The sequence below is a fragment of the Erpetoichthys calabaricus genome, chromosome 14, assembly GCF_900747795.2.
Source record: "Erpetoichthys calabaricus chromosome 14, fErpCal1.3, whole genome shotgun sequence".
Classification (NCBI taxonomy): Eukaryota; Metazoa; Chordata; class Cladistia; order Polypteriformes; family Polypteridae; genus Erpetoichthys; species Erpetoichthys calabaricus.
Genome location: NC_041407.2, coordinates 81,692,519 through 81,720,237, shown reverse-complemented (window position 1 = coordinate 81,720,237; position 27,719 = coordinate 81,692,519). Strand labels below are relative to the sequence as shown.

Genomic DNA, 27,719 nt, shown 5'->3' with positions numbered 1-27,719 from the left:
TAAAAAGCACCTTATTAAATAAAGAAAGGCAGAAGGACAGGCAGATGAGAAAGGCACTTAAAATAAGTCAAATACGTACAGAAAGATGGATATGAAAGGCACTATATGAAATGAAAGCATGCAGATGTGGGATGAAAAGCACCATATGAAGTAACAGATGTGAAAGGTGCTATATAAAATAAAGGCAAACTGTTAGGTACAGGGTGGCGCAGTGGTAGCGCTGCTGCCTCGCAGTTAGGAGACCCGGGTTCGCTTCCAGGGTCCACCCTGCGTGGAGTTTGCATGTTCTCCCCGTGTCTGCGTGGGTTTCCTCCCACAGTCCAAAGACATGCAGGTTAGGTGGATTGGCGCTTCTAACTTGGCCCTAGTGTGTGCCTGGTGTGTGGGTGTGTTTGTGTGTGTCCTGCAGTGGGTTGGCACCCTGCCCGGGATTGGTTCCTGCCTTGTGCCCTGTGTTGGCTGGGATTGGCTCCAGCAGACCCCCGTGACCCTGTGTTCGGATTCAGAGGGTTGGAAAATGGATGGATGGATGGATGTTAGGTACAAAAGACACCATATTAAATTAATATAACATTAATTTATTTCATATAATTCCTTTCACATATTAGATTGAATAAACTTTCCTAATCTCAAGGGGATATGTCTTTATTTTTTTTAATACAGCACCTTTTCTATCTGTCTGTCCTCATTCTATCAAGTGCCTTTCATTTCTGTCTTTATTTAGTAAACACAGAGCCAGCTCTACCATTTAGATGGCAAAATTTGCTGGGGGGGGTTGTTTAACCATTACAGACCCTGACCTCCACCCCAAACACTCTGACCCAATACAACATTAAGACCTCATTCTATTTGATTTAATATACAAATATCTGCATGCTCAAAATGCCAAGGGGATCCTCCAACCCCCTTCATCAGTACAATATACAAGTATGTAACAATGCCATCAAAACACCATATCTCAACTTGTGGGTACAGTGGGCACTGGCCAGGGACCAGAGGCAGCCATAGGGGTGTGCGGGGCCTACGACTGACCAACCCCACGTGGGGCCGGCTATGTCAAACACTGTTTCCCGTATGTGCGGACTGTATTCAGTATTCAAGATAACATGCGGACTTTATTCAAATATAACTAGAGAATATACCTTTACAAATCTGCTCGAACAGGACACACGGAACTCAAAAGCGGGGCCCCCTTAGGTGCAGGGCCTGGGGCGGTCACCCCACTTGCCACCTCCAACGCCGCTCTTTCCGGGGCCCACAGTGTTCTCTGATGCCTAAGTATGTTTCTGTTTTGCTATTCAACACTGGCCCCAGTGCATTACTTTGCGTGGGGGCTTATGATGCTGGTAAGATGACGATGTGATATGTATAAGGATATACTGTATAAGGCTTGGGCGTGAGCCTTAACAGCTTTGCCTAGAGCCAGCCCTGAATAAAGACAGATATGAAAGGAACTATATGAAAGAAGTTTCAGATAGATGTGAAAGGCACTATATTTAGTAAGTAAATCCATATACTTATGAATGGAACTATATGAAAAAGGGACTCAATAAATATGAAAGGAACCGTGGAAAGAAGAGCAGGCAGATAGCTGCAGACCAAAGCTCCAGTTACCTTTTCCAGCCACTTGATCGATAAAAATGCATACCTACATACGGTACATACATACATATATATATATATATATATATACACATACATACATACCTACATACACGGTATTTCAACTCGCGCACCCTTCATAGATTCGAGTGAAGACGTCAGCTGATTTTCTAGGTAAAAGCCGCCCTTTTTGATCAGTTGCCCCGCCCACAGTTGTGTGACGTTACTCTACCAGCTCCCCCGGTCAGAGTTGACTCCTGCTTTGCCCCGATGATGCATGGATAGACTCCGGCTACCCTGTGACCTTCACCTGGACAAAGTGGCTCTGAAAATGCCTTGATGGATGACAAAACTGTTGAACACTGAACACCTTGGACGCCTTGTGCCCCAGTTTAGAACTTGTGTCCGAAATTGCCTTTTCTCAACCGCAGGTCACGACGGTATTCCTCTGTTTCTTCATCTTCATTCTGAAATATTACATTTAGTAGTGTACTGCCCTTCCGTATATACTGTACGTTGTGTGGGGCGACTAGTCATTTTCTTTGAACTATTATAATCAAACAGTGATCGCAAGCACCAAGAAAAGAGCCTGAATCGACGTCTTCAACGATAAATACATCTGAACTGCCTTTTGTGCTCGCTCATGAGTAACACGCCCTTTAAACAATGTAACAATTACAAGGCAAAATCTTATGAAATGGTTACATTTATTTGAAAAACTGAAGGTACAAAATACTCTTGTGAAATAAAACCCATGGCACGAGCGAATAAACGTGCGTTGGGAAGTTCGGGATAGCGCAAACGAGATTACTTTAACTTAATGTCAAAATAAAGAAAATGTAATTGGGGCTAACGATTAACTATGATGAGAAAATCTGTTATATTATATTTCACACGCTTTATTTTTGTAGCTTAATATGGGGGTGCAAACGATTTATGAGAGGGCACATTCAAGCCCACTTTCGTACTTGGGTCACCCTGGACCGAAGTGGGGAGTAAACCAGATAACCACACGGAGACATAGCTCGGGCCAGGAGTAGAGCAATGCAGCTGTGTGACAGCATTACTGACCAACACCCAGTGTGGCACTTAATGCGGCCCTAATAATCCAATTGAATTGCTAATTAAGTAACTGACATTTTGCTTGTTTTAAATATCCCCGAATAAGACGTGTGGGCGACGATCTGATGGATGAGTGAATGGGCAATAATAACTACTGCAAGCCGATTCGAAGTGATTATCACCGGGGAGACCCTCCTAGTTATTGCTTAATCATAATGACGACTGTTAAATGACTCGCCATGAGGCTGGATGCAATTCTGCTGATTTTTTTTTAAAGTGTCATAAATACAAAAATAACGACGGCTTCGCCATGTTCTTTAATAATCAACGATTAGCCTGCAATTTACAATTTCCAAGAAGTTTGAACAGACATTCACACAATTTATTTACTTTTTGCAATATAATTTATTGGAATTGTATTTTTAACGTTGAATGATATATAATGTTTTTTGATACAAAAAACAACTTCCAACTCAAGTGGCAGGAATGCAGCCAGCAGCCACAGGGTGTCATTTCGGTCGGTAGTAAGTGAGTCGATTAGCCCGGAGTGACAGCCAGACGAAGTAGGGTACGAAGTCGGAGAAAGTGGGCGGCCCTCAGCATGGGGTCAGGGGGGGATGGGGGTTTGCGCACGACCCGACTGAGAACCTGTTCACACCGGGAGGAAATGTTCACACGGTCCCAAAGTCAATTTCCAGATAAAAGAAAGCCTCCTGCCTCGCGGGACTCCTTTAGATCCGGCTGGTATTCTCGCATTTTACTACTACATTGTTGTGATGTTTTTGTACGTTTCTTTTTATATATATCATTTATTTTATTTTATTTGAAGCGCGCTCCTTCCTCTCAATTGATAGCAACTTCAGCACCACTTTTTTCCTGTTCTGGAAAATGGACAGCGCAAATGAAAACACACGCCTTCTAACAAAAGATGCCCAACCAAGCTACACGTTTACCGACAGGTGAGTTCAATTATATTTTACAATTTATACCGGTTCGCCGTCCGAGTTATCCGAATCTGCACTTGTAGTTTGTGATGAGGAGATCCATAACATGGTGCAAATCGGAGTGCGGCGTTCTCATTACAATTGCAGATTTTTATTTTTTTGAATTGTCCTCAACTTTGGATTCACGTGACACGTCATGCCTGTATAGGGCATTTTCGCAGATTTAATGGGACAAGCGTCAATCCGACTTCAAGGAGTATAACCATTAAACGTAAAGTTGCATAGTCTTAAAAGTTAGTTCGTTTTTGCTCTTGAGTCTTCCCAGATCTTTAATCAAATAGATCACACACTTTCTTTTCAACCGACAGTTGTTCATTTTTTTTAAACGCAAATGATAAATATCAGAGTTACGGGAATCCCATTCATTCTTGACGGTAAGGGACGTTAAACAGGAAGACGTCCGTCCGGGGGGCAAGGCACACGCCAGAGTCGTTCATTCCAACAACAACAACAACAACATTTATTTATATAGCACATTTTCATACAAAAAGTAGCTCAAAGTGCTTTACATAATGAAGAAAAGAAGAATAAAAGACAAATAAGAAATTAAAATAAGACAACCTTAGTTAACATAAGAAGGAGTAAGGTCCGATGGCCAGAGTGGACAGAAAAAACAAAAAAAAAACTCCAGAAGGCTGGAGAAAAAAATAAAATCTGTAGGGGTTCCAGGCCACGAGACCGCCCAGTCCCCTTTGGGCATTCTACCTAACATAAATGAAATAGTCCTCTTTGTAGTTAGGGTTCTCACGGAGTCACTTGATGCTGATGGTTATACAGACTTCTGGCTTTTAATCCATCCATCATTGTTGGAACATCATGGTGCTTTGGGTAGATGGTGGTGGCACAAGCCACCACCAATAGGACACCGGAAAAGGAAACAGAAGAGAGAGTAGGGGTTAGTACAGATTTTGAATGGTTATTATAATGAATTGGATATACAGAGTGTCAGGATTAAATTACAGTGAAGTTATGAGAAGGCCATGTTAAAGTAATGTGTTTTCAGTAGTTTTTTAAAGTGCTCCACTGTATTAGCCTGGCGAATTGCTACTGGCAGGCTATTCCAGATTTTAGGTGCATAACAGCAGAAGGCCGCCTCACCACTTCTTTTAAGTTTTGCTCTTGGAATTCTAAGGAGACACTCAGTTGAGGATCTGAGGTTGCGATTTGGAATATAAGGTGTCAGACATTCCGATATATAAGACGGGGCGAGATTATTTAAAGCTTTAAAAACCATAAGCAGAATTTTAAAGTCAATTCTGAATGACACAGGTAACCAGTGTAGTGACATCAAAACTGGAGAAATGTGTTCGGATTTTCTTTTCCTGGTAAGGATTCTAGCAGCTGCATTCTGCACTAACTGCAAACGATTGATGTCTTTTTTGGGTAGTCCTGAGAGGAGTGCATTACAGTAATCTAGTCGACTAAAGACAAACGCATGAACTAATTTCTCTGCATCTTTCGATGATATAAGAGGTCTAACTTTTGCTATGTTCCTTAGGTGAAAAAATGCTGTCCTAGTGATTTTATTAATATGCGATTTAAAATTCAGATTACAATCAACGGTTACCCCTAAGCTTTTTACCTCCGATTTGACTTTTAATCCTAATGCATCCAGTTTATTTCTAATAGCCTCACTGTATCCATTATTGCCAATCACTAAGATTTCGGTTTTTTCTTTATTTAATTTGAGAAAGTTACTATTCATCCATTCTGAGATACAGGTTAGACATTGTGTTAGCGAATCAAGAGATTTAGGGTCATCAGGTGCTATTGATACATACAGCTGTGTGTCATCAGCATAGCTGTGGTAGCTCACGTTATGTCCCGAGATAATCTGACCTAATGGAAGCATGTAGATTGAGAAGAGCAGCGGACCCAGGATAGAGCCTTGTGGAACACCATATAGAATATCATGTGTCTTTGAGTTATAATTACCACAACTAACAAAGAATTTTCTCCCTGCCAGGTAGGATTCAAACCAGTTTAAGACACTGCCAGAGAGGCCCACCCATTGACTAAGGCGATTCTTAAGAATATTATGATCAATAGTGTCAAATGCGGCACTCAAATCTAAGAGGATGAGAACAGATAAATGGCCTCTGTCTGCATTTACCCGCAAGTCATTTACTACTTTAACGAGTGCAGTTTCTGTGCTGTGATTTGTTCTAAAACCTGACTGTGGAAAGAAACCCACGCGAAATCGACGGCGAACACAGAAAGCTAATTAAGAGAGACGGATATCGAAGTATTGTGAAAGATGTAAAGCTATCACTAAATCAGGCAGAGAAGGCTTTCTGAATGCGATTTCTGCAAATCGGATTAAGTTTAGTATGCTCTGAAGTAAGGACTCCATGCATCCTTGGTGTGAACAAATTAATAGGACTTCAAGGGAAAATCCATTCGAGTATATTAAGAGTTTATATATTATGTCTTTTAATTGAACGCACACGATACACTGGCCTGTGCCGAAGGGATGTTCTTATGTGTGTTTACTGTTTCTGCTCCATTTTTATTTAGATCTTACCTGATGTGTGACTGGTCTCCAATTACATCTGCAGCAATGGGAGGGCGGCTAGGTGGCACATTCCGTAGCTTTCCCAGATCCAGCGTCTTGCCTTCGAGTTCGGCATGGGGATGCTGCCCTGTGCAGTTGGCATGTTCTTCCCGGTGTTTGTTTGGTTTAACTCCCACGGTCCAAATACATGCAGATTAGGTGGAGTGGCGATGCTAAACTGGCCCGTGTGTGCGTGTTAAATCCGAGATGCTGGGCCGCCTTCAGCTTGTCTTTGCTGCGTCTCTGTACTGGATAAGCAGGTTTAGAAAATCTTTGGATGAAAATCTTTTTTATAGCCTTTACTTAAATGTTAATCAGAATTCAGTTTCATCACCTTATTCTGTTTATTATACCATAAACTTGGACTTGCTTGCAATTTTCTGTACATTCAGATCCTGTCCCTTTATATTTGTTCATTTTTGAAGAACTATTTAACCATACTAAAGTTTAATATACTTTGCAAAGAGCTTCCAGTTAATTCATTAGACATTAAGTAGTGAACTTCCATGTACATTTAATACAGTAAAATATGAACAGTATATATATATATATATATATATATATTATCATGCATACCTACAGGGCGTTCATACATTAACAGTCCTTCTCTCAAAGTTGTTAAAGCAACAGATGAGATGGAAGCAGACATCAGCTAATACAGAGTTTGTAGAAAAATAAACCTTCCGATTTTATAGTCTTTAAGAAGGATCAAAGTGCAGACAAGCCTAAATGAAAATAACCCAAGTGGTGTGTCGAGTGGCATTGCTACCTCACAACAGCAGCAGCACTTTCGGACTCCATGTTTGATTGTCCACTATGGTGCTTTCCATGTGGGATTTGAATTTTTAACCCACGTGTTGGTAAGTTTTATCTTGGGAACACTTGTTTTCTTTTTGCAGTTCAAAGACAAGTTTTATTAGTGTTGCAAAAAAGGAAACCTGTGGATGCTTGTATTTATACCCTGCACTGACTTTTGTAAAGCATTCCTGTCTTGCACCTGTTGCTGCCGATTGTTCTACTAAGGGCGAGTTTAAAATGTGCTTCAGAATTAAATTCCCATTCTGTAAATCATGACGGATTTAGGGGTATTTAATGTGATTTGATAGGCCTATTTACATCCATGCATGACATGGGACAGACCCTTTGAGCTTCTAACCCCAGCCATGTCTCACTAAACTGTACACGTTCAGGACTTCTGTGATGTGATGGAGTCCACTGGTATGCTGATGCATCTCTTAATGTTCTCCAGTGTTTTCTTCCTGAGGGGAGCTCCCTTATGTCAGATTGTGTCCAGTTTGCAGATATTTTTTTCACAATGCACCAAGCAAACTTTAGGAGTTTATCCATCCATCCATTTTCCAACCTGCTGAATCCGAACACAGGGTCACGGGGGTCTGCTGGAGCGAATCCCAGCCAACACAGGGCACAAGGCAGGAAACAATCCTGGGCAGGGTGCCAACCCACCGCAGGACACACACAAACACACCAAGCACACATTAGGGCCAATTTAGAATCGCCAATCCACCTAACCTGCATGTCTTTGGACTGTGGGAGGAAACCGGAGCGCCTGGAGGAAACCCATGCAGACACGGGGAGAACATGCAAACTCCACGCAGGGAGGACCCGGGAATCGAATCCAGGTCCCCAGATCTCCCAACTGCGAGGCAGCAGCGCCACCGTGCCGCCCCTTTAGGAGTTTAGCTTTTATTTATATATTTGACCTTGTTCTGTTGAAATGTCTAGTGTGATCTTCACATTTGAAAGGCGCTAATCATATTTTTACCAAAATTATTATTTTTTTTTTTTTTTTTTGGAATAATACTTGGGTTTGGAAATGATTTCTTGATATTTCTAAGAAAGTGAACCAAAAGAATGATTTTGGTGGGATTACTCCATGTACTCCCTTATGTGTGACATATGCATGTTTGATTAATTTAATGTTGGTAAGTGTAAAGTATTACATGTAGGAAGTAAAAATGTTAGGTTTGAATACGCAATGGGAGGACTGAAAATTGAGAGTACACCTTATGAGAAGGATTTAAGAGTCATAGTTTACTTGACACTATCAACTGCCATACAGTGTTCAGAAGCCATTAAGAAGGCTAACAGAATATCAAGTTATATAGCGCCTTGATGTGTGGAGTACAAGTCCAAGGAGGTTCTGCTCAAGTTTTATATTGCATTGGTGATGCCTCCTCTGGAGTGCTGTGTGTGATTTGGTCTCCAGGCTACAAAAAGGACATAGAAGCGCTAGAGAAGGTCCAGAGAAGAGCGACTAGGCTGATTCCAAGGGATGAGTTATGAGGAAACTTTAAAAGAGCTGAACCTTTTCAGTTTAAGCAAAAGATTAAGAGGAGACCTGACTGAAGTGTTTAAAATTATGAAGGGAATTAGTAGAGTGGACCGAGACTGCGACTTTAAAATGAGTTCATCAAGAACACAGGGACACAGGTGGAAACTTATTAAGGGTAAATTTCACACAAACATTAGGAAGCTTTTCTTTACACCGAGAACCAGAGACAAGTGGAATATTAAGAATTAAGTGGATAGGACTGGTGAGCTGTGTTGGGTTAAATGGCATGTTCTAATTAATGACTCTACTCACTTTGTATATGAACATCATCTGTAACCCCCCATTATTATCCACATCTCATTTCACCCATTGTACCCATCTAATAGATTAAGTGGATTCAGAAAATGGATGCAAAATGATTTTCAGGATTCTCATTGTAGTAGCGTGTGTAGTGTTAAATTAGATCTTTATTGAATATCCCTTCCCACATTGGGCCAGTTTTTAGTTTGAAATTGATCTTATTACACATGTTTGGACCAAGTGGTGAAACCAGTTCTCGGAAAAAATGTATCCGTAGTCTAACCGCTATGAGGCACCACCCTCAATAATAAAAATAAAAAAAGCTAACAGGAGCTAAACAATAAATGTTTCCATAGATAACTAGAAACATCAGCCCACACCCCAGGGTTGGGTGCTTTTCTTTACTAGCCATTAATAGTAATAGAAAGAGGGTCTCACGACATACTGCACAGTTTCACGGTCCGTGTGTGCCCACCTCTTATCAGGCACTGATGCTTGTGTTTTTCTTGACCAGGATAATCTATGAAGCAAAATATGGAGTTGCATTCAAATATGACCCAATCCCACCCTGAAATGTCTGCAAAGCTATTTTTAACATATAATACTACTGCCTCAAGGTCCCAATAGGCCAGTATTATTTTTTATGTTTTTATTTTTGATTTCTCAGAATCACTTATTTAGTACAAGATCGTGAATTTGATAAAATGACTGAAAGACCCAATGAAGCAAAGGCACACTTTCTCTTAAAGCAACTTTGAAATCCCATCCAGAGTTTTACCTTGACTTGTGCCCAGTGGTGAAGGGAATAGATTCTTAGATTAATAATTAATATGTCAGGTATGGCTTTGAGATATCTTAACATTTATTGTATTACTTCACTAAAGTTTAGTATGGCTCACCATACAAATGATCCATTTGAGAATGTTTTGCTCTGTTACTTTTAAGATACCATGAAATGTTTAATAATTTATCTGTGTTTAGAGATTTAAGGGTGCAAGATTCCCCCAGATTCATGTGCGCCTTGGACATGGAGAGCTTCCAGCAGCAGCACTGCCACACAAAGCTGGGAGAGACCAGTAGAGGTGAGCTGGAGAAGCAAAAGGCCCGCAGAAAGCTGTATGTTGCAGCGTTGGTGTGCCTTTTCTTCATGATCGGCGAAGTAATAGGTAAGAATGGATGAAGAGTTTATTTTCTGGGAAGGCTGAGTAAAAGGATAGACAGAATGGCAATAAAGTATACTGCTCAAAAAAATGAAAGGAACACTTTTTAATCAGAGTATAGCATCAAGTCAATGAAACCTCTGGGCTACTGATCTGGTCAGTTAAGTAGCAGAGGGAGACGTTGATCAGTTTCAGCTGCTTTGGTGCTAAAGAAATTAAGAACAGGAGCACTAGAAGGGGAACAATGAGACGACCCCCAAAACAGGAATGATTTAACAGGTGGAGGCCCTGACATTTTTCCCTCCTCATCTGTTTTTTCACTAGTTTTGCATTTGGCTACGGTCAGTGTCGCTACTGGTAGCATGAGGCGATACCTGGACCTACAGAGGTTGCACAGGTAGTCCAACTTCTCCAGGATGACGCATCAATACCTACCATTGCCAGAAGGTTTGCTGTGTCTCCCAGCACAGTCTCAAGGGCATGGAGGAGATTCCAGGAGATAGGTAGTTACTCTAGGAGAGCTGTACAGGGCCGTAGAAGGTCCTTAACCCATCAGCAGGACCTTTATCTGCTCCTTTGGGCAAGGAGGAACAGGATGAGCACTGCTAGAGCCATACAAAATGACCTCCAGCAGGCCACTGGTGTGAATGTCTCTGACCAAACAATCAGAAACAGACTTCATGAGGATGGCCTGACATCCTTTAGTGGGCCCTGTGCTCACTGCCCGGCACCGTGGAGTTCGATTGGCATTTGCCATAGAATACCAGAATTGGCAGGTCCACCACTGGTGCCCTGTGCTTCTCACAGATGAGAGCAGGTTCACCCTGAACACATGTAACAGATGTGAAAGGGTCTGGAGAAACCATGGAGAACATTATGCTGCCTGTAACATTGTTCAGTGTGACCGGTTTGGTGGTGGGTCAGTGATGGTCTGGGGAGGCATATCCTTGGAGGGATGCACAGACCTCTGCAGGCTAGACAACGGCATCTTGATTGCCATTAGGTATTGGGATGAAATCCTTGGACCCATTGTCAGACCTTATACTGATGAAGTGGGTCCTGGGTTCCTGCTGGTGCACAACAATTCCTGGCCTCATGTGGCGAGAGTATGCAGGCAGTTCCTGGAGGATGAAGGAATTGATACTATTGACTGGCCTCCACGCTCGCCTGACCTAAATTCAAGAGAACACCTCTGGGACATTATGTTTCAGTCTGTCCAGGAGCTCAGTGATGCACTGGTCCAGATATGGGAGGTGATCCTCCAGGACACCATCCATCGTCTCATTAGGACATTGTCAGGCATGCATACAAGCATGTGGGGGCCATACAAGTTAGAGTACGATTTTAAGTTGCTGCAATGAAATTTGGGCAAAATGGACTAGCCTGCTGAATCATTTTTTCACTTTGATTTTCAGGGTGTCTTTGAATTCTGCCATCTGTAGGTTGATAATTTTCATTTCCATCAAATGATGTGGCATCCTTTTGTTCCTAACGCATTACCCAGTCCATATCAGTAGAGATATCCAGCAGGATGTTTTTCCCCATTGAGATGTGATGTATTTTCAAAGTGTTCCTTTAAATTTTTTTGAGCAGTTTAGCAATGTCTGCATAGAGATATAGTGTTAGTCTGAAGTCTTGCTGAATTTGAATATAGGAATAAAAGCACTTTGATGTTAAACACAATTGTGTGTTTCTTCCTCTACCAATTAGAATTAATATTATTTTTAGAAAGTCTTACTTTGGGCCCACAAAAACCCTTCACACCAAGGATGCTTGTGATGTCCATAGTCTGCGTGTAATGTCAACAACTAAGTGAGGTGTGACTCCACTCTGCATGTGTTTATATTGTGGCCTGCAGCAGATACTCCCAATACAGTAGCTTCTAGTATTTCATGTGTTCTCCGAAATGGAGGCAAATGAGGAGGGAAGCAACAGCCTAAAGTGAAGTGGGCTAAGAAAAATCTTTTTAGAGCAAGGCAAGTCATATGTGGTAAGAGAAACATGAGTAGAGTTGCAGAAATCGGGGGTAGGAGATGATTGGCATGGGATTGGGTATATTGGCACCATTAGCCTAATATTAAGATGAACCAGCAATTCTTTCACCTCACAAATAGTATTCCAAACCTGCACTATTAAGAAGCCCATTCAAATCGTGCCATTGAGCCCGGAAGTGTGTATGGCTTCCTCGTGCCTTATCCACTTCTGACAATGTCTGGTCATGCTCCTGATGAGACGGTGATGATGTCCCTGGGGGATGCCCACCCAGACCTGAATCGGGGCATCAGTGAGCTACTTGGCAGCGTTTGATACACTGATACATAACGTCCCAGGGGTTCTCAGTTGGATTCAGGTCTGGGGTACATGTTTCCTGTCAGTGGCATTAATGCCTTCATCATCCAAGAGGAGCCCATGGCCCACTGTATCAGCATACGTTCTGAGGATTTCATTCCGGTACGTAACAGCAGTCAGGGTACCATTGCCTAGCATGTGAAGGTCTGTGTGACCTTCTAAGATATGCCCCTCCAGACCATCACTGACCCACCACCAAACTTGTCATGCTGGATGAAGATGCAGACTGCATAATGTTCACCACGACGTCTCCAGACTCTTTCACATCTGTCACATGTGCTCCATATGAACCTGCTCTCATCTGTGAAGAGAATGGGATGCCAGTGGCAGAGCTGCCAATTGTGTATTCTTTGGTAAATGCCCATTGAGCTGCACAGGTCAAAGTTCAGAGGAAATTGGGGTCTGGAAGGCAAAATATTTGCCATAGCAAAGCCATGATGAGACAGAATGAAGTCTATATTTTTTTCTGTCTACATCTCATGCCTCTTGCAAATAGGAATAGAAAGCTCTGTTTGTTTTGCACTTTCCTGTGACGCCTGTTGCACCATATAGGCCCACCTGAGGTCTCTTGAACATTTGGGCTATTTTCTCAGGTTTTATTAAGTCATCGATGCTTTATTGAAATAAGCACCATATGTTGTCTTTGCTATTGATAGTTTTATGGAGCCTCTTTTAAAATAAACCTTAGATTCTTGAATTTTCTCAGTGTCCAATTTTTTTACGTTTATTTATTGGCTACAAAGTAGGCCTCATTTGATGATGTATTGGTACTGTGTCTGATAAGCTATCAATTCTTGTATCATCCTTTAGGTGGCTACCTGGCCCACAGTTTGGCCATTATGACAGATGCTGCTCATTTGTTGACTGATTTTGCCAGCCTGCTGATCAGTCTGTTTTCTCTGTGGATGGCATCAAGGCCTGCTACAAAGACCATGAACTTTGGCTGGCATCGAGCTGGTAAGAACTTTTGAGCTAAGGAGGGAGATTGGGTGATTCATTACTGGTTTCCCAGCATTTCTTTGTAATATCCGGATATTAATTGTGCATATTGCTAAACCTTGTTGATGTGAGTATTCTTGCAGTGCAGCTATTCTCTACATAGCATATTGTATCATTCGCATTTTCAATGCTACAATACCAGAGACATACGTAACTCACCAGCTATGTTAAGTTCAGGGTACCACAACATTTACAAATAGAATGATACTGTTATGATGTTTATATTCAGTATGGTAGCTGATAACTGGGGACACGAGACCTTTCTTCTTTATTGGATTACCTTAGTAGTGAAGACTACATTATGCAACATTTTACAATAATGACAACATCAGAGAATATATTAGAAAAACTCATGCATTTGTCTGTGTGAGTGGATGTTAAGCAGATTTATGACCTTAAAAACAGTTTTCTTAATGCTTAAATCTAGTGGCGAGTGTGCTAATGGTCCCAAAGAAAAGAAAGAAGAATTATAGTGGTGTAGGATGGCTGGGATCTTTAGTCATACTGATAGCCTTTGTAAGACAGCATGTTGATGCTCACACACACACATGCGTTTATACAGTATACAGTTAGGTCCATAAATATTTGGACAGAGACAACTTTTTTCTCATTTTGGTTCTGTACATTACCACAATGAATTTTAAATGAAACAACTCAGATGCAGTTGAAGTGCAGACTTTCAGCTTTAATTCAGTGGGGTGAACAAAACGATTGCATAAAAATGTGAGGCAACTAAAGCATTTTTTGAACACAATCCCTTCATTTCAGCGGCTCAAAATTAATTGGACAATTGACTCAAAGGCTTTTTCATGGGCAGGTGTAGGCAAGTCCGTTGTTATGTCATTATCAATTAAGCAGATAAAAGGCCTGGAGTTGATTTGAGGTGTGGTGCTTGCATGTGGAAGATTTTGCTGTGAACAGACAACATGCGGTCAAAGGAGCTCTCCATGCTGGTGAAAGAAGCCATCCTTAAGCTGCGAAAACAGAAAAAACCCATCCGAGAAACTGCAAAATCTACAGTTTGGTACATCCTGAGAAAGAAAGCAAGCACTGGTGAACTCCACAATGCAAAAGACCTGGACGTCCACGGAAGACAACAGTGGTGGATGAACGCAGAATCATTTCCATGGTGAAGAGAAACCCCTTCATAACAGCCAACCAAGTGAACAACACTCTCCAGGGGGTAGGCGTATCGATATTCAAGTCTACCATAAAGAGAAGACTGCATGAAAGTAAATACAGAGGGTGCACTGCAAGGTGCAAGCCACTCATAAGCCTCAAGAATAAAAAGGCTAGATTGAACTTTGCTAAAGAACATCTAAAAAAGCCAGCACAGTTCTGGAAAAACATTCTTTGGACAGATGAAACCAAGATCAACCTCTACCAGAATGATGGCAAGAAAAAAGTATGGAGAAGGCGTGGAACAGCTCATTATCCAAAGCATACCACATCATTTGTAAAACACGGTGGAGGCAATGTGATGGTTTGGGCGTGCATGGCTGCCAGTGGCACTGGGACACTAGTGTTTACTGATGATGTGACACAGGACAGAAGCAGCCGAATGAATTCTGAGGTGTTCAGAGACGTACTGTCTGCTCAAATCCAGCTAAATGCAGTCAAATTGATTGGGTGGCGTTTCATGATACAGATGGACAATGACCCAAAACATACAGCCAAAGCAACCCAGGAGTTTATTAAAGCAAAGAAGTGGAAAATTCTTGAATGGCCAAGTCAGTCACCTGATCTTAACCCAATTGAGCAGACATTTCACTTGTTGAAGACTAAACTTCAGACAGAGAGGCCCACAAACAAACAGCAACTGAAAGCCGCTGCAGTAAAGGCCTGGCAGAGCATTAAAAAGGAGGAAACCCAGCATCTGGTGATGACCAGGAGTTCAGGACTTCAGGCTGTCCTTGCCAGCAAATGGTTTTCAACCAAGTATTAGAAATGAACATTTTATTTCCAGTTATTTAATTTGTCCAATAACTTTTGAGCCCCTGAAATGAAGGGATTGTGTTACAAAAATGCTTTAGTTGCCTCACATTTTTATGCAATCGTTTTGTTCACCCCACTGAATTAAAGCCAAAAGTCTGCACTTCAACTGCATCTGAGTTGTTTCATTTAAAATTCATTGTGGTCATGTACAGAACCAAAATGAGAAAAAAGTTGTCTCTGTCCAAATATTTATGGACCTAACTGTATGTATAGGAATCTAACTATGCAACTTTTAATGCAATGCAATGCAATAATTGCATAATTAGATCTGGACCACCCTATAGATAGATACTTTATTAATCCCAAGGGGAAATTCACATACTCCAGCAGCAGCATACTGATACAAAAAAAAAAACAAAAAAAAACATTAGAGTAATAAAAATGCAGGTAAAAACAGACAATAACTTTGTATAATGTTAATGTTTACCCCCCCCGGGTGGAACTGAAGAGTCGCATAGTGTGGGGGAGGAACGATCTCCTCAGTCTGTCAGTGGAGCAGGACAGTGACAGCAGTCTGTCGCTGAAGCTGCTCCTCTGTCTGGAGATGACACTGTTCAGTGGATGCAGTGGATTCTCCATAATTGATAGAAGCCTGCTCAGCGCCCGTCGCTCTGCCACAGATGTCAAACTGTCCAGCTCTGTGCGTACAGTAGAGCCTGCCTTCCTCACCAGTTTGTCCAGGTGTGAGGTGTCCTTCTTCTTTATGCTGCCTCCCTAGCACACCACTGCGTAGAAGAGGGCATTCGCCACAACCGTCTGATAGAACATCTGCAGCATCTTATTGTGGATGTTGAAGGACACCAGTCTTCTAAGGAAGTATAGCCGGCTCTGTCCTCTCTTACACAGAGCATCAGTATTGGCAGTCCAGTCTAATTTATCATCCAGCTGCACTCCCAGGTATTTATAGGTCTGTACCCTCTGCACACAGTCACCTCTGATGATCATGGGGTCCATGAGGGGCCTGGGCCTCCTAAAATCCACCACTAGCTGCTTGGTTTTGCTGGTGTTCAGGTGTAGGTGGTTTGAGTCGCACCATTTAACAAAGTCCTTGATGAGGTTCCTATACTCCTCCTCCTGCCCACTCCTGATGCAGCCCACGATAGCAGTGTCGTCAGCGAACTTTTGCACGTGACAGGACTCTGAGTTATATTGGAAGTCTGATGTATATAGGCTGAACAGGACTGGAGAAAGATGTATGTGAGATACATAATCTTGTAACGCCGAGCACATCATCAGGTAAAAACTTGACCCAGTATTAGGTTAATCTCCGACCTGACCTGTATCCCAGTCCTCGCTATTGCTTTAATTTGTGTACTCTGCCATCCTGGAATGCAGAACGTCCTCTCTTCATAGTTCAAAAAGCAAGCTGTCATGATCCTCTGCAGATCAAACGTCACCGGAGCAGACCGTGCCAGATCTGTACTGCCTTATGAGGATGAACACTGTGGTCCAGATCATGAACCTTGACTGTAATATCCTGTCCAAATCAAGTGATACTATTGGAGCGTCTTAACTACAGCTGACCTTCTAGTGTAAACACATGTAATGTCCATTCATGATGAGCGCCAGTGGAGACTTTGGCATTTGAAGCACTGCTGCAGCCATTGATTTGTGACTTGCAGTCAAAGTTAGTGATATGCTCTTCACGTGATTTGTGCAGTTTTTTGTTTCGTATTTTTCACTGGTGACGGCCTGTTTGTTTCTATAGAGTTGTCTTTTTCTGTGAAGTGTTTTTTTTCATTCACAAATCGTTTTTCCTGGAAGATTCTTTTATCATGGTCATGGATAAAATGGTAGGCATTCTGAAGCGTGTGTAAAAGATCCAGGACTGCAAATGTCACAGTTGTACTTCTTCATAAGAAAGTTGACATCTGTACAGCAATTGTCAACGGCTTTATTAGTTTTATTGCTTTTTGACGTAGAGCTATTCTGTTTCTAAAGCTGCATATGTGATATACTGTACATACACAAACAAGCATATCAGATACTTTGCTTTAGCAGAGCAAAGTGTGAATAAGCAAACACGCAGAGGTGCATGCTACTCCCATTTTACTGTTCCTGTACGTTTCATAAAGTGGCTTTTCCACCAGACCAGTCTCGGGCACAAGTCTTGCGATTCTGGTGAAACAGGAATGCAGCACAAATGGGTTCCCATTATTAACAGAGCTCAAGAGTGTCAGTTTTAGGTGGGATGTACAGTAGTTCCATTATTTTAAGATCTTTCAAATCTCCACAGACTTTTAAAATTAAATTTTTGAAAAAGGGTTCTGACAATGATCAAGCTAGCTTATAGGCATTTATTGATTTTATTTTTACACGCCTCTAATACCTGGCTCACTCATATCAATGTCAGCACATCTTCTTTGCAGTGATTGTGACATTTTTATCTCACTTCACATTTGCAGGTTATTCCCTAAGTGAGCAAACCCTCCAAACTCTGAGGTTTTATTGCATCTTGACTTGTAAATGTTTGTGTTTTGTAGATTACTTAACTGTGGTTTTACTCCCAGTGCCCTTGACATGTTCAATTGCTATTGAATTCCATGGATAGCCTGCATATAAGCAATGTGCCCCTGTTTGCTCTTCAAAGATTCTAATCTCTAAATCTAACATAGTGAAACCTCTGCTCCAAAGGAAGATCACTTTTGTTTATTGGGTATTGGAGTCCAGTGCATATTTTTTTTTTTGTTTAAGAGATAAATCTCCAAAAAAAATTGGCAGAGAGTAAGTGAATTGGCAACAAACATTCGAAGATTAATTGATAACCGAGAGGTCGTTCATCCTGTCTAACCATTCTTGAATTGCATGTCAGTCACTTTGCCAAATGTTTCCTTTTTTTTTGGCTGCTGGTTCAGTATGTCAAAATATTGAGCTAAAGGTTAAACAAGGCAGCAGTGACATTGCATTTTTAGTTTTTGGTGGTGTTTTTGATTTACTAAGCAAGTAGGACAGTTACTTAAATCAGTATTTCTATTTACATACCATGTCTATGCTGAATCTTTGTCAGTTCTCAGAACTGGATGCATCATCACACGTGACAGACCTCTACTATCCAAATGAAGTTGTCGCCATTAGCTTTTCCAGAATGATGTTGACACAGGATAGTTAGAATGTTGCTCTCCCAAACACCCTGTTTATTCGTTCATTGGCCATTTTATTAGGTTCACCTGCTTGTTGTCATACTGGGAGTAACCTGCTCTTCCAAATAGTCAGGCATGTGGCAGGAGCTTGGCGTATCAGTTGAGCAATCTGTCCATCAAAGCAGACATGGTGACGAGTTGAGTTAGTGTTGATTACAATGGGAAGACTTTTGATTTAAGTGACTTTGATGTATTGATCATTCCAAATGTGGAGATTCTAGCAGTTCAGAAGTGGCTTCACTCCTGGGATTTTCTCTCGCTGCAGTCTCAAGGGTTTACAGAAAATGGTGCTGTAATAAAAAAATACACACACACATACACACTAGGGGGTTCCCCCCTGCTTGCTTCGCTCACCAGTCACTTCGTGTTTCTGCCATTGGTGTTGGGAAGAGGGGGGCTGAACGCACCCCAAGGAGACGCAGTCACTCCTACCAAACCTCCTCTTAAACGGTGATAGAATGGAAAACAAATAATTTTTTTTTTTACCTCCTATTTTCTTGATCAGCTGCTGCCATGCCATGTGATCTGCATCTCGAGCGGCGCTTCAAACATTTAAAAGCCTGTACAGCAGTTGTCCTACTCTTTGTCTTTTATTTCTGGCCGCTGGCGTGGTTAAATCTTTTGGCACAAAGGACCATCTTGCGAGACGCAAGTTCTTGATATTTTTTAGTTTATAATTTAAAAATGGAATAAGAATCTGAAAATCTAAAAACATCACATTAAAGTACGATAAATTCTGAAATGATTTATACCAAAAATATATATGTAGGTTTTAAAATAAGCCCGATTTTCAAGCGTAACAAAAAAGTGACATAAAAATATCGCCATTGCACTTTTAGGCTTAGGATTTTATATATAGAGTTTGTGTGTATGTGTATATAGTTATATATAAATAAATATAAATAATTTGGAGCAGCAGCTATTACTAACAAAGGCATCTTGTTAGCAATAAAGTCAGAGGAGAATTGCAAGGCTTGCCAGTGAACAGCTCTTTATAACCATGGTGTACAAAAGAACGTTTTTAAACCCGCAACATGTCAGATACTGAAGTAGATGGGCTTCAGCAGTAGAAGCCCACCCCAGGCTCTACTCTTGTCGGCTATGAACAGGAAAGTGAGGCTACAGTCTTGCAAATCTTAATTTCTGCTGTAATATGCAGGTGGTAGGTTAAGGGTTTGGTGTAAATAGTATAAATCCGTGTATTCATCCATGCTGCCTTGTGTTTATTTGACAAACTTGACTGTGACTTCATTAGGGAGCTTTCTTGATTTTTGGCTTGATGACACCACAGACGTCAATAGAAAAGAGAACAGCAGACACTCTATCTGTGGTTTAAATAAGACTGGGCCCACGTGTGTGCCACCTTACGGAGGCGCTAGTCATTGGCATCTAATCTGGAACACCTGATTCTAATTTTACAGATCTGTACGGGTGATAAATGTAGGGGTGTAGTTACTTTTCAAATCTGCATTCTTCTTAATTTGAGACTGAATACACCATGTCGGTTTTATATGTCATTTATTCAAGTATGTCACCTTTATCTGTAGGTGTTTGTTGATGTGAAGATCTAATGTTTGTCCTTTCAAATATTTTGAAAAAGTCAACAGTTTCCACAGGGTATACTAATGATTTCACTTGACTGTATATATGTGCAAATACTGAGAATGCATTAAAAGAAGCTGGAAGGTTATTATAATCAAAAGTGGGCAAACATTTGGAAAATGCAGTTTAATCCAGGTAAGAGCAAAGTTCTACATTTAGGTGAAATAATAAATACCTTGGGCGGCACGGTGGCACAGTGGGTAGCGCTGCTGCCTCGCAGTTGGGAGACCTGGGGACCTGGGTTCGATTCCCGGGTCCTCCCTGCGTGGAGTTTGCATGTTCTCCCCGTGTCTGCGTGGGTTTCCTCCGGGCGCTCCGGTTTCCTCCCACAGTCCAAAGACATGCAGGTTAGGTGGATTGGCGACTCTAAATTGGCCCTAGTGTGTGCTTGGTGTGTTTGTGTGTGTCCTGCGGTGGGTTGGCACCCTGCCCGGGATTGGTTCCTGCCTTGTGCCCTGTGTTGGCTGGGATTGGCTCCAGCAGACCCCCGTGACCCTGTGTTCGGATTCAGCGGGTTGGAAAATGGATGGATGGATAAATACCTTAGTTGGCTTTTGCTGATGTATTCAGAAAAGAATATAGGGATTTAGGTTAAGGGCAGCAAAGTGGCGCAGTGGTAGCACTGCTGCTTCGCAGTTAGGAGACCTGGGTTCACTTCCCGGGTCCTCCCTGCTTGGAGTTTGCATGTTCTGCAGGTGCTCTGGTTTCCTCCCACAGTCCAAAGACATGCTGGTTAGGTGCATTGGCATTCCTAAATTGTCCATAGTGTGTGCTTGATGTGTGGGTGTGTGTGTTTCCTGCAGTGGGCTGGCACCCTGCCTGGGGATTTGTTCCTGCCTTGCGCCCTGTGTTGGCTGGGATTGGCTCCAGCAGACCCCCGTGACCATAAGTTAGGATATAGCGGGTTGGAAAATGACTGACTGACTGATTTAGGTTGCAACAATATTCTCATTCTTGCATTGCAATAATAACATTGATCAAATGTTACTGTAAATCTTCATAACTGTTAGAAAAAAAACTGGTAGATTCTACACTGCAGCTCTTTAAGGTGCTGAAAGGGTTGTACCTGAAATACTGTGTTAATATGCTACAAAAAGGGCAGCACTTAAAGGGTGAAATGATTAGCTACCAAATGCCCCACTGGTTAAATTGCAGTCTCCTCTGACAAGCTATCAAAACTGAGCTTTTGATGTCTTGAGCAGAGAAGGCGATTTCAGAACTTTATTCAGATCTGTGGAATTCTCTAAAAACATCAGTAAATGTAGTGTTGTGGAGCAATCTCAGAAAAAACAAGCAGAGCCTTCAGAAAGGCAGTCAGAATTTAAGACTTTATTGCACAGCATAGAAAACAATTGCAGAGCACATAACGCCTGTCTCAATTCATGAAGTGAGCCCCGAGTGTCCAGAGAGCCCTGAATATATTACAATTGTTATCTCAAAATGCCCCCCTTCCAGACTAGTTTCCCAACATCTACTGTATAGAGGTTCCCATGATGTTTTCCCCACTCAGCACCTTTACCCATAACGATCACTAGGGGCCTCATATACTGTATAAACGGTGCGTACACACAACAATGTTGCGTAAGCCTATTTCCACGCTCAAATCACAATGTATAAAACCTAAACTTGGCGTAAAGCCATGCACATTTTCACGGTAGCTAAATGCTTGGCGTACGCAAGTTGTCCACTCGGTTTAGCAAACTGGCGGCACCCAGTGTCAAAGCAGTGCTACTGTTCCTGTCTGGTTTCCCTTTCTTTTTTAGATCCACATCCCTGACGCGGCTTTATAAATACACTGAAATTAACCACATATTGTTTATTAGTTTAATGCATCTGATTGTAATTAATCTGTAACAATATAATGGTCCACAGAATGGTCAAGCTATTCTAAATACCATAACAGCTTTAGCGTTGTTACTCTCACTGCACCTTCTTCTTCTTCTTCTTCTTCTTTCAGCTGCTCCCGTTAGGGGTTGCCACAGCGGATCATCTTTTTCCATATTACTCTCACTGCACCACTCGGAGTATTTATATCACTGTATCTGAGTGGGGAATCACAGCTCTACAGCACCTGATTGGAAAGAGATTTTTGGTATACAGCATCAAGCACACGCTGTCTCAGCCATGCTGTCTATTGAACTGCTCTCATCTGCCAAACGCTTCAGAGCCTTTAATCGTGGCTGAGAAACCATTTCATCCCAAGAGCTATAAACGCATTCAATCAGTCCATCAAGTGCTCCTTGTAGAACTGTTTGTACTTCTAAGTACAATCACCTCACTGTAAACTTGCGATGCAGTCATAATATTGCACAACCTGAGCCACTTTCTAAAGTGCGTATTTCCATATGATGACGATATCATTTTTAAGATGAAATACAGCAAAATGTTTATTATACAGATAAAGCTTTAACTTAATTTAAATAAACTATATTGTTAATAATTAAATGTGTGAGGACACAGTGCTGCTACCGTTCACGGATTGTCCCTGCCTCACGCTGTATACAGCGCCACCGTGTTCCCATGTTTAATAACACGCTTGAACTCCTATCATCAAGTATACATCTCAGTATTTTAATTATTCAGAGAGCTGTAATATCAGGAATGTAATGGATTCTGTGTCCTGTCGGAGGAAGAGAGAGCCCGTTTAATAAGCACGTAGTGATTCACACACACAGAGCATATAAAAGATCAAATGCAAAACAAAGCATTTAACGTGCTACTTTAGTTACAATGGGATTTGAGAAACTAGTAAATTAAACGATTTTAAGATGAAGTTTATGATGTTCTACTTTAATCACGTAGTTTAATTTTGTCATTAAAGTGGAAATTTCGAGATTAAAGTTGACATTTTGTGCTTTTTTTTCCCACTGTGTGCCTATTTTTTTTTTCTCTGTACCCTAATAAGCTTTCATATGACACTCAGACGGTGGGCTACGACTCGCCTTTTCACAGTGACTTTGATATCTGACAACTTCTTTTTTTTATTTTGGGCACTGTGTGACTTTGTGAACTTGAGCTTTCGAGTTTCTCCGACACTCTGTCACTCGATCAACTTCCTTTTGTTGTTTATACCACTGTTTAAACCAACAAATAGTTTGTTTTTCCTTGCCTCCACTTCATATTTGCTGAAATTATTTTATTTCCCCCTGTGTTTTTTCCATTGCCTTTTCACAGAACACTGAGCTTAAGGGCTATTTATATTGATTTGCATATTCAAAGAGGTGTAATTCTGGGAGGAGTTTGGGGAGTGGCAGCAGGCGCATGCACGTGCGTTACTTTTCACAGGATTTATGGAGTGGAAGAACATGGAAGTTGGTGAATGCACAGATTTATGCATCTGGATTTTTTTGTGCGTACGCATATTTCCGCTTTTGTCCTTACGCCATGTTTTAGTGCGAATTCTACGCACAGCGTTATGCATGAAGCCCCTGGTGTTCCAGACCGTCTCATAACAATATTATTACCCCTGAAGACATCCCCATAACAGTCTTCTTTCCATAACAATATTTTTGCTAGCAGGACATATTTGCCATCTGGTGATAAGCATCTCCTGATTACCCCTTCCTTCATTCTTACGGCCTCATCCTGAGTTGTTAAGATCGATGGCCTTTCAGTTGTTAATCAATTAAGTTGAGAAACAATTAAATTGAGATCAGAAGGACCCATAGATGAAAACTGGACTGCATAATTAATAATTCAATAAATGATTACTTGTTGCACTAGCATCCTGTAAGGCTAAGGCTAACATAATAGGCAACTGTGCCAGCGAGTGGCAGCGAGTGACAGCTTCACTGATAAGGGCCAAGCTGCAAACAACCTTGGCACAGTGCTTCACACTTGAGAGAAAAGACAAGCCTTTAACAATTGCTGCTTTAAGCTCACTCATATATGCTACTATGTCTTATTATTATTATCACTAAGCTGTATAAAGAAACATTGCCATATAAACTTAAATGCTACTGTAAAACATATATGTGTGTGCGAATATAAAAGCCCTTGAACGCAGACAGCGGTGCTGTTAAGTCATGGCACACAGCTGCCCAGTGGTCTGACAGAGGCCAAGCTACTGCTTATGTTATGGCACATGTTCAGGAAAAAGTCCCCCAACTTTCAATAATCAACTCTGAAGCCCCTATAGTGTTCAAACTAACTAATATCATCATACATTGTGTTTTAATTTTATTGCCTAAGGTATTGATGAACTCTGATGCTGCTAAATGCCATTTAATTGCTTATACTGTATGTTTTATATGCTAGCTTAAGAGCTTGCCCTTTACTCACACAGGCAAAAAGCATTGCATGCAGTTTGTTTGGTCTTCTATCACTAAAAAGAAAAGCTCCACTCCTGAATTTTTGAAAAACAAAGTTTGCCTGCTTGCTTCCTCAGAGAGCATGATGACCTTGTCTTGCAGCTTGATTCATAGAAACTCAAAACTAGGCAAGTAAGGACAGGCAGGCAAGAGGCCTCTCTAACAAAATAAATGGTGTCCTTTTAAAGTTGTTTCAGGTCTAGACTTTTCATAGTTAAGAGCACAAAAACTAATATTGCAGCACATTGATCCTTGATCAAAATTCTCAACAGTAGCTCAGGAGAATTTCTCACAATTACATAGTCACTTGTGCACTCAAGGGAACCTCGTGGCAATCGCTGTAAAGGGAAATGCATTCAAGACTGAAACTGGCAAGCTGACAGCTTTTGTGAACCAAATGCATGAGATACTGGGATGTTAAAAATGTAATTGCAGTGACAATGAGAAATTAAAGCAAATATTTTAAAAAATCCGCTATTGCTGCATAAATATCTGAGATACTCAGTTTCATTCTATTAATAACATTTTGATCAAAAAATGTGCTTTAATTGTAGTGGGAATGCAGTCATAAAATGTAGGGCTCTTAACCTTAATAAGGTATTATTCTTCTTTAATGCAATAAACTGCTTTATAAAGCACTTTGTGACAATGACATGGTTTGGTAAGTGTTTTTGTGCATCCAATTCTTTTTCCTAAACAAATCTATCACAAGTCAGCAGGGGGTTATTTGAACACACATGCATGTGTTTACCACGTGTGTAAATATTTTCATGACAGACACCGATTTCTCTTTTGTCTTTCTAGAGATCCTGGGAGCTTTGGTATCTGTGTTGTCAATCTGGGTGGTGACCGGCGTCTTGGTGTACCTGGCCGTACAAAGGATTATCTCAAACAATTATGAAATCGAAGGTGGGACCATGCTGATTACATCTGGCTGTGCAGTGGCTGTTAACATTATGTAAGTGTTTTCTTTTTAAATCGTAAACTGTCACCTGGGGCCTCATGTATAAACGGTGTGTACGCACAGAAATGTTGCGTAAGAACGTTTCCACGTTCAAATCGCGATGTATAAAACCTAAACTTGGCGTAAAGCCATGCACATTTCCACGGTACCTCATATCCTGTCATACTGTATGCAAGTTCTCCACTCGGTTTTGCAGACTGGCGGCACCCAGCGTCAAAGCAGTGCTACTGTTCCTGTGTGGTGTATCATTCTTTTTCAGATCCATGTCCCTGACGCGGCTTTATAAATACACTGAAATTAACCGCATATTGCTTATTAGTTTAATGCATCTGATTGATTGTAATTAACCAGTAACAATATAATGGTCCACAGAATGGTGAAACTATTCCAAATACCATAGCTGCTTTAACGTTGTTACTCTCACTGCACCACCTTCTTCTTTCAGCTGCTCCAGTTAGGGGTTGCCACAGCAGATCATCTTTTTCCATATTACTCTCACTGCACCACTCGGAGCAGTTGATCGGAAAGAGAATTATTGGCATACAGCATCAAGCACACATTGCCTCTGCCATGCTTCATATATGAACTGCTTCTTACACGGCAAACACTTCAAACCTTTCTTGTACGGACCTCGCGGTTCAGAAAGAGTTTTATCCCAAGAGCTCTAAATGCACTCAATCAGTCCATCAACTGCTCCTTGTAGAACTGTTTGGACTTATAAATACAATCACCTCACTGTAAACTTGCACTACAGTTGTAATATTGCACAACCTGAGCCACTTTATAAAGCGCGTATTTACATATGAGGACGATATAATTTTTAAGATGAAATGCAGCAAAATATGTTTGTAATATTATACAGATAAAAGCACTGTATGCTTCACTGGGACAGGCGTGAACGATGGAATAATTAAACATGTACTACGAAGATATTTCAATGTTCCTTAAAAGTTTTGAAGAATCGGTGTTATAAGCTTACAGATGGCTTAACGTCTATTACAGAGCTGATTGTGTGGCAATCAGTTACTTGGAGAAAGAAAAGGAAGGACAGGAATTGGAGGTTAGTACTTTTGAAAGAGACAGAACTGCAGCAGCGGCCTTAGGCATGTGCAAACTGTGCACCTGCACAGGACTGTCAAATCCCAGGGACATATAAAACAAAGAGAAAATAATGACACAGCTAAAAACGCAGCGGCAAATTTCGGCAAAAGTTAAAGGTTTTGTCATGAGCACGAGGCAGCTATGCAGTGTCCGCAACGGATGTGGCCATCCGCCATGCATAAGATACCATATTGACATTGGCGGGTGAAGGAGCAACCGATTCTTTCTCTGCCCAGGGCCGCCACAAGCCTAGAGCCACCCCTGAGTACTGCTGCAATAAATTATTTCATCGAAGGTCATGCACAATCACTGTGCCACCGTGTTCCCATGTTTAATAACGTGCTTTAACTCCTATCATCATGAAAATGATATCACGTATACATCCCAGTATTTTAGTTTATTCAGAGAGCTGTAATATCACAAATGTAATGGATTCTGTGTCCTGTCGGAGGAAGAGAAAGCCGGTTTAAGAAGCACGTAGTGATTCACACACAGAGCACATAGAAGAACACATACAAAACAAAGCATTTAACGTGCTACTTTAATTACGATGTGATTTGAGAAACTGGTTAAACGATTTGAAGATGAAGTTTATGATGTTCTACATTAATGACAAAATAAACTACGTAATTAAAGTGGAAATTTCGAGATTGAAGTTGACATTTCGTGCTTTTTCTCCACTGTGTGCCTTTTTTTTTCCTCTGTACCCGAATAAGCTTTCATATGACACTCAGATGATGGGCTACGTCTCGCCTTTTCATGGCGACTTTGATATCTGACAACTTATTTCGGGCACTGTGTGACTTTGTGAACTTGAGCTTTCGAGTTTCTCCGACACGCTATGTCAGTCGATTAGCTTCCTTTTGTTGTTTATATCACTGTTTAAACTAACAAATAGTACGTTTTTTTCCTCGCCTCCACTTGGTATTCGCTGAAATTCTTCCATTTTCCCTCTTGCTTTTCCCATTGTCTTTTTACAGAACACTGAGCTTAAGGGCTATTGATATTGATTTGCATATTCAAAGAGGCGTAATTCTGGGAGGAGTTGGGGCAGGACAGCAGGCGCGTGCACGAGTGTTACTTTTCATGCTGATCGGGATTTATGTAGTGGAAGAATGTGGAAGTTTGCGTACGCCCAGATTCCTGTATCTAGATTTTTCTGTGTGTAAGCACATTTCGGCTTTTGTGCTTACGTCATGTTATAGTGCGAATTCTACGCACAGCGTTATGCATGAGGCCCCTGCTCTGTCTATTTCATGTTTTCCATTTACAGCATAGTTTAGT

The 27,719-nt window shown here is 41.3% G+C and overlaps 1 protein-coding gene across 2 annotated transcripts in view; it reads left to right on the top strand.

Annotated features, from left to right (window-relative positions):
- The first annotated feature begins 3,095 nt into the window (after nucleotides 1–3,095).
- The window catches only part of LOC114665202 (zinc transporter 2-like), a 40,142-nt gene continuing 15,518 nt past the window's right edge, over nucleotides 3,096–27,719 (top strand). The window contains exons 1-5 of one of the 2 annotated variants that reach the window (XM_028819633.2): nucleotides 3,098–3,408; nucleotides 3,494–3,623; nucleotides 9,797–9,981; nucleotides 13,135–13,281; nucleotides 25,175–25,328. In XM_028819633.2, coding sequence (XP_028675466.1) covers nucleotides 3,553–3,623; nucleotides 9,797–9,981; nucleotides 13,135–13,281; nucleotides 25,175–25,328 — 557 coding nt within the window. In that variant the 5' untranslated portion in view covers nucleotides 3,098–3,408; nucleotides 3,494–3,552. Of the gene's footprint in view, nucleotides 3,624–9,796; nucleotides 9,982–13,134; nucleotides 13,282–25,174; nucleotides 25,329–27,719 lie in introns of both variants that reach the window. The other variant, XM_051919057.1, reaches the window with a different exon arrangement.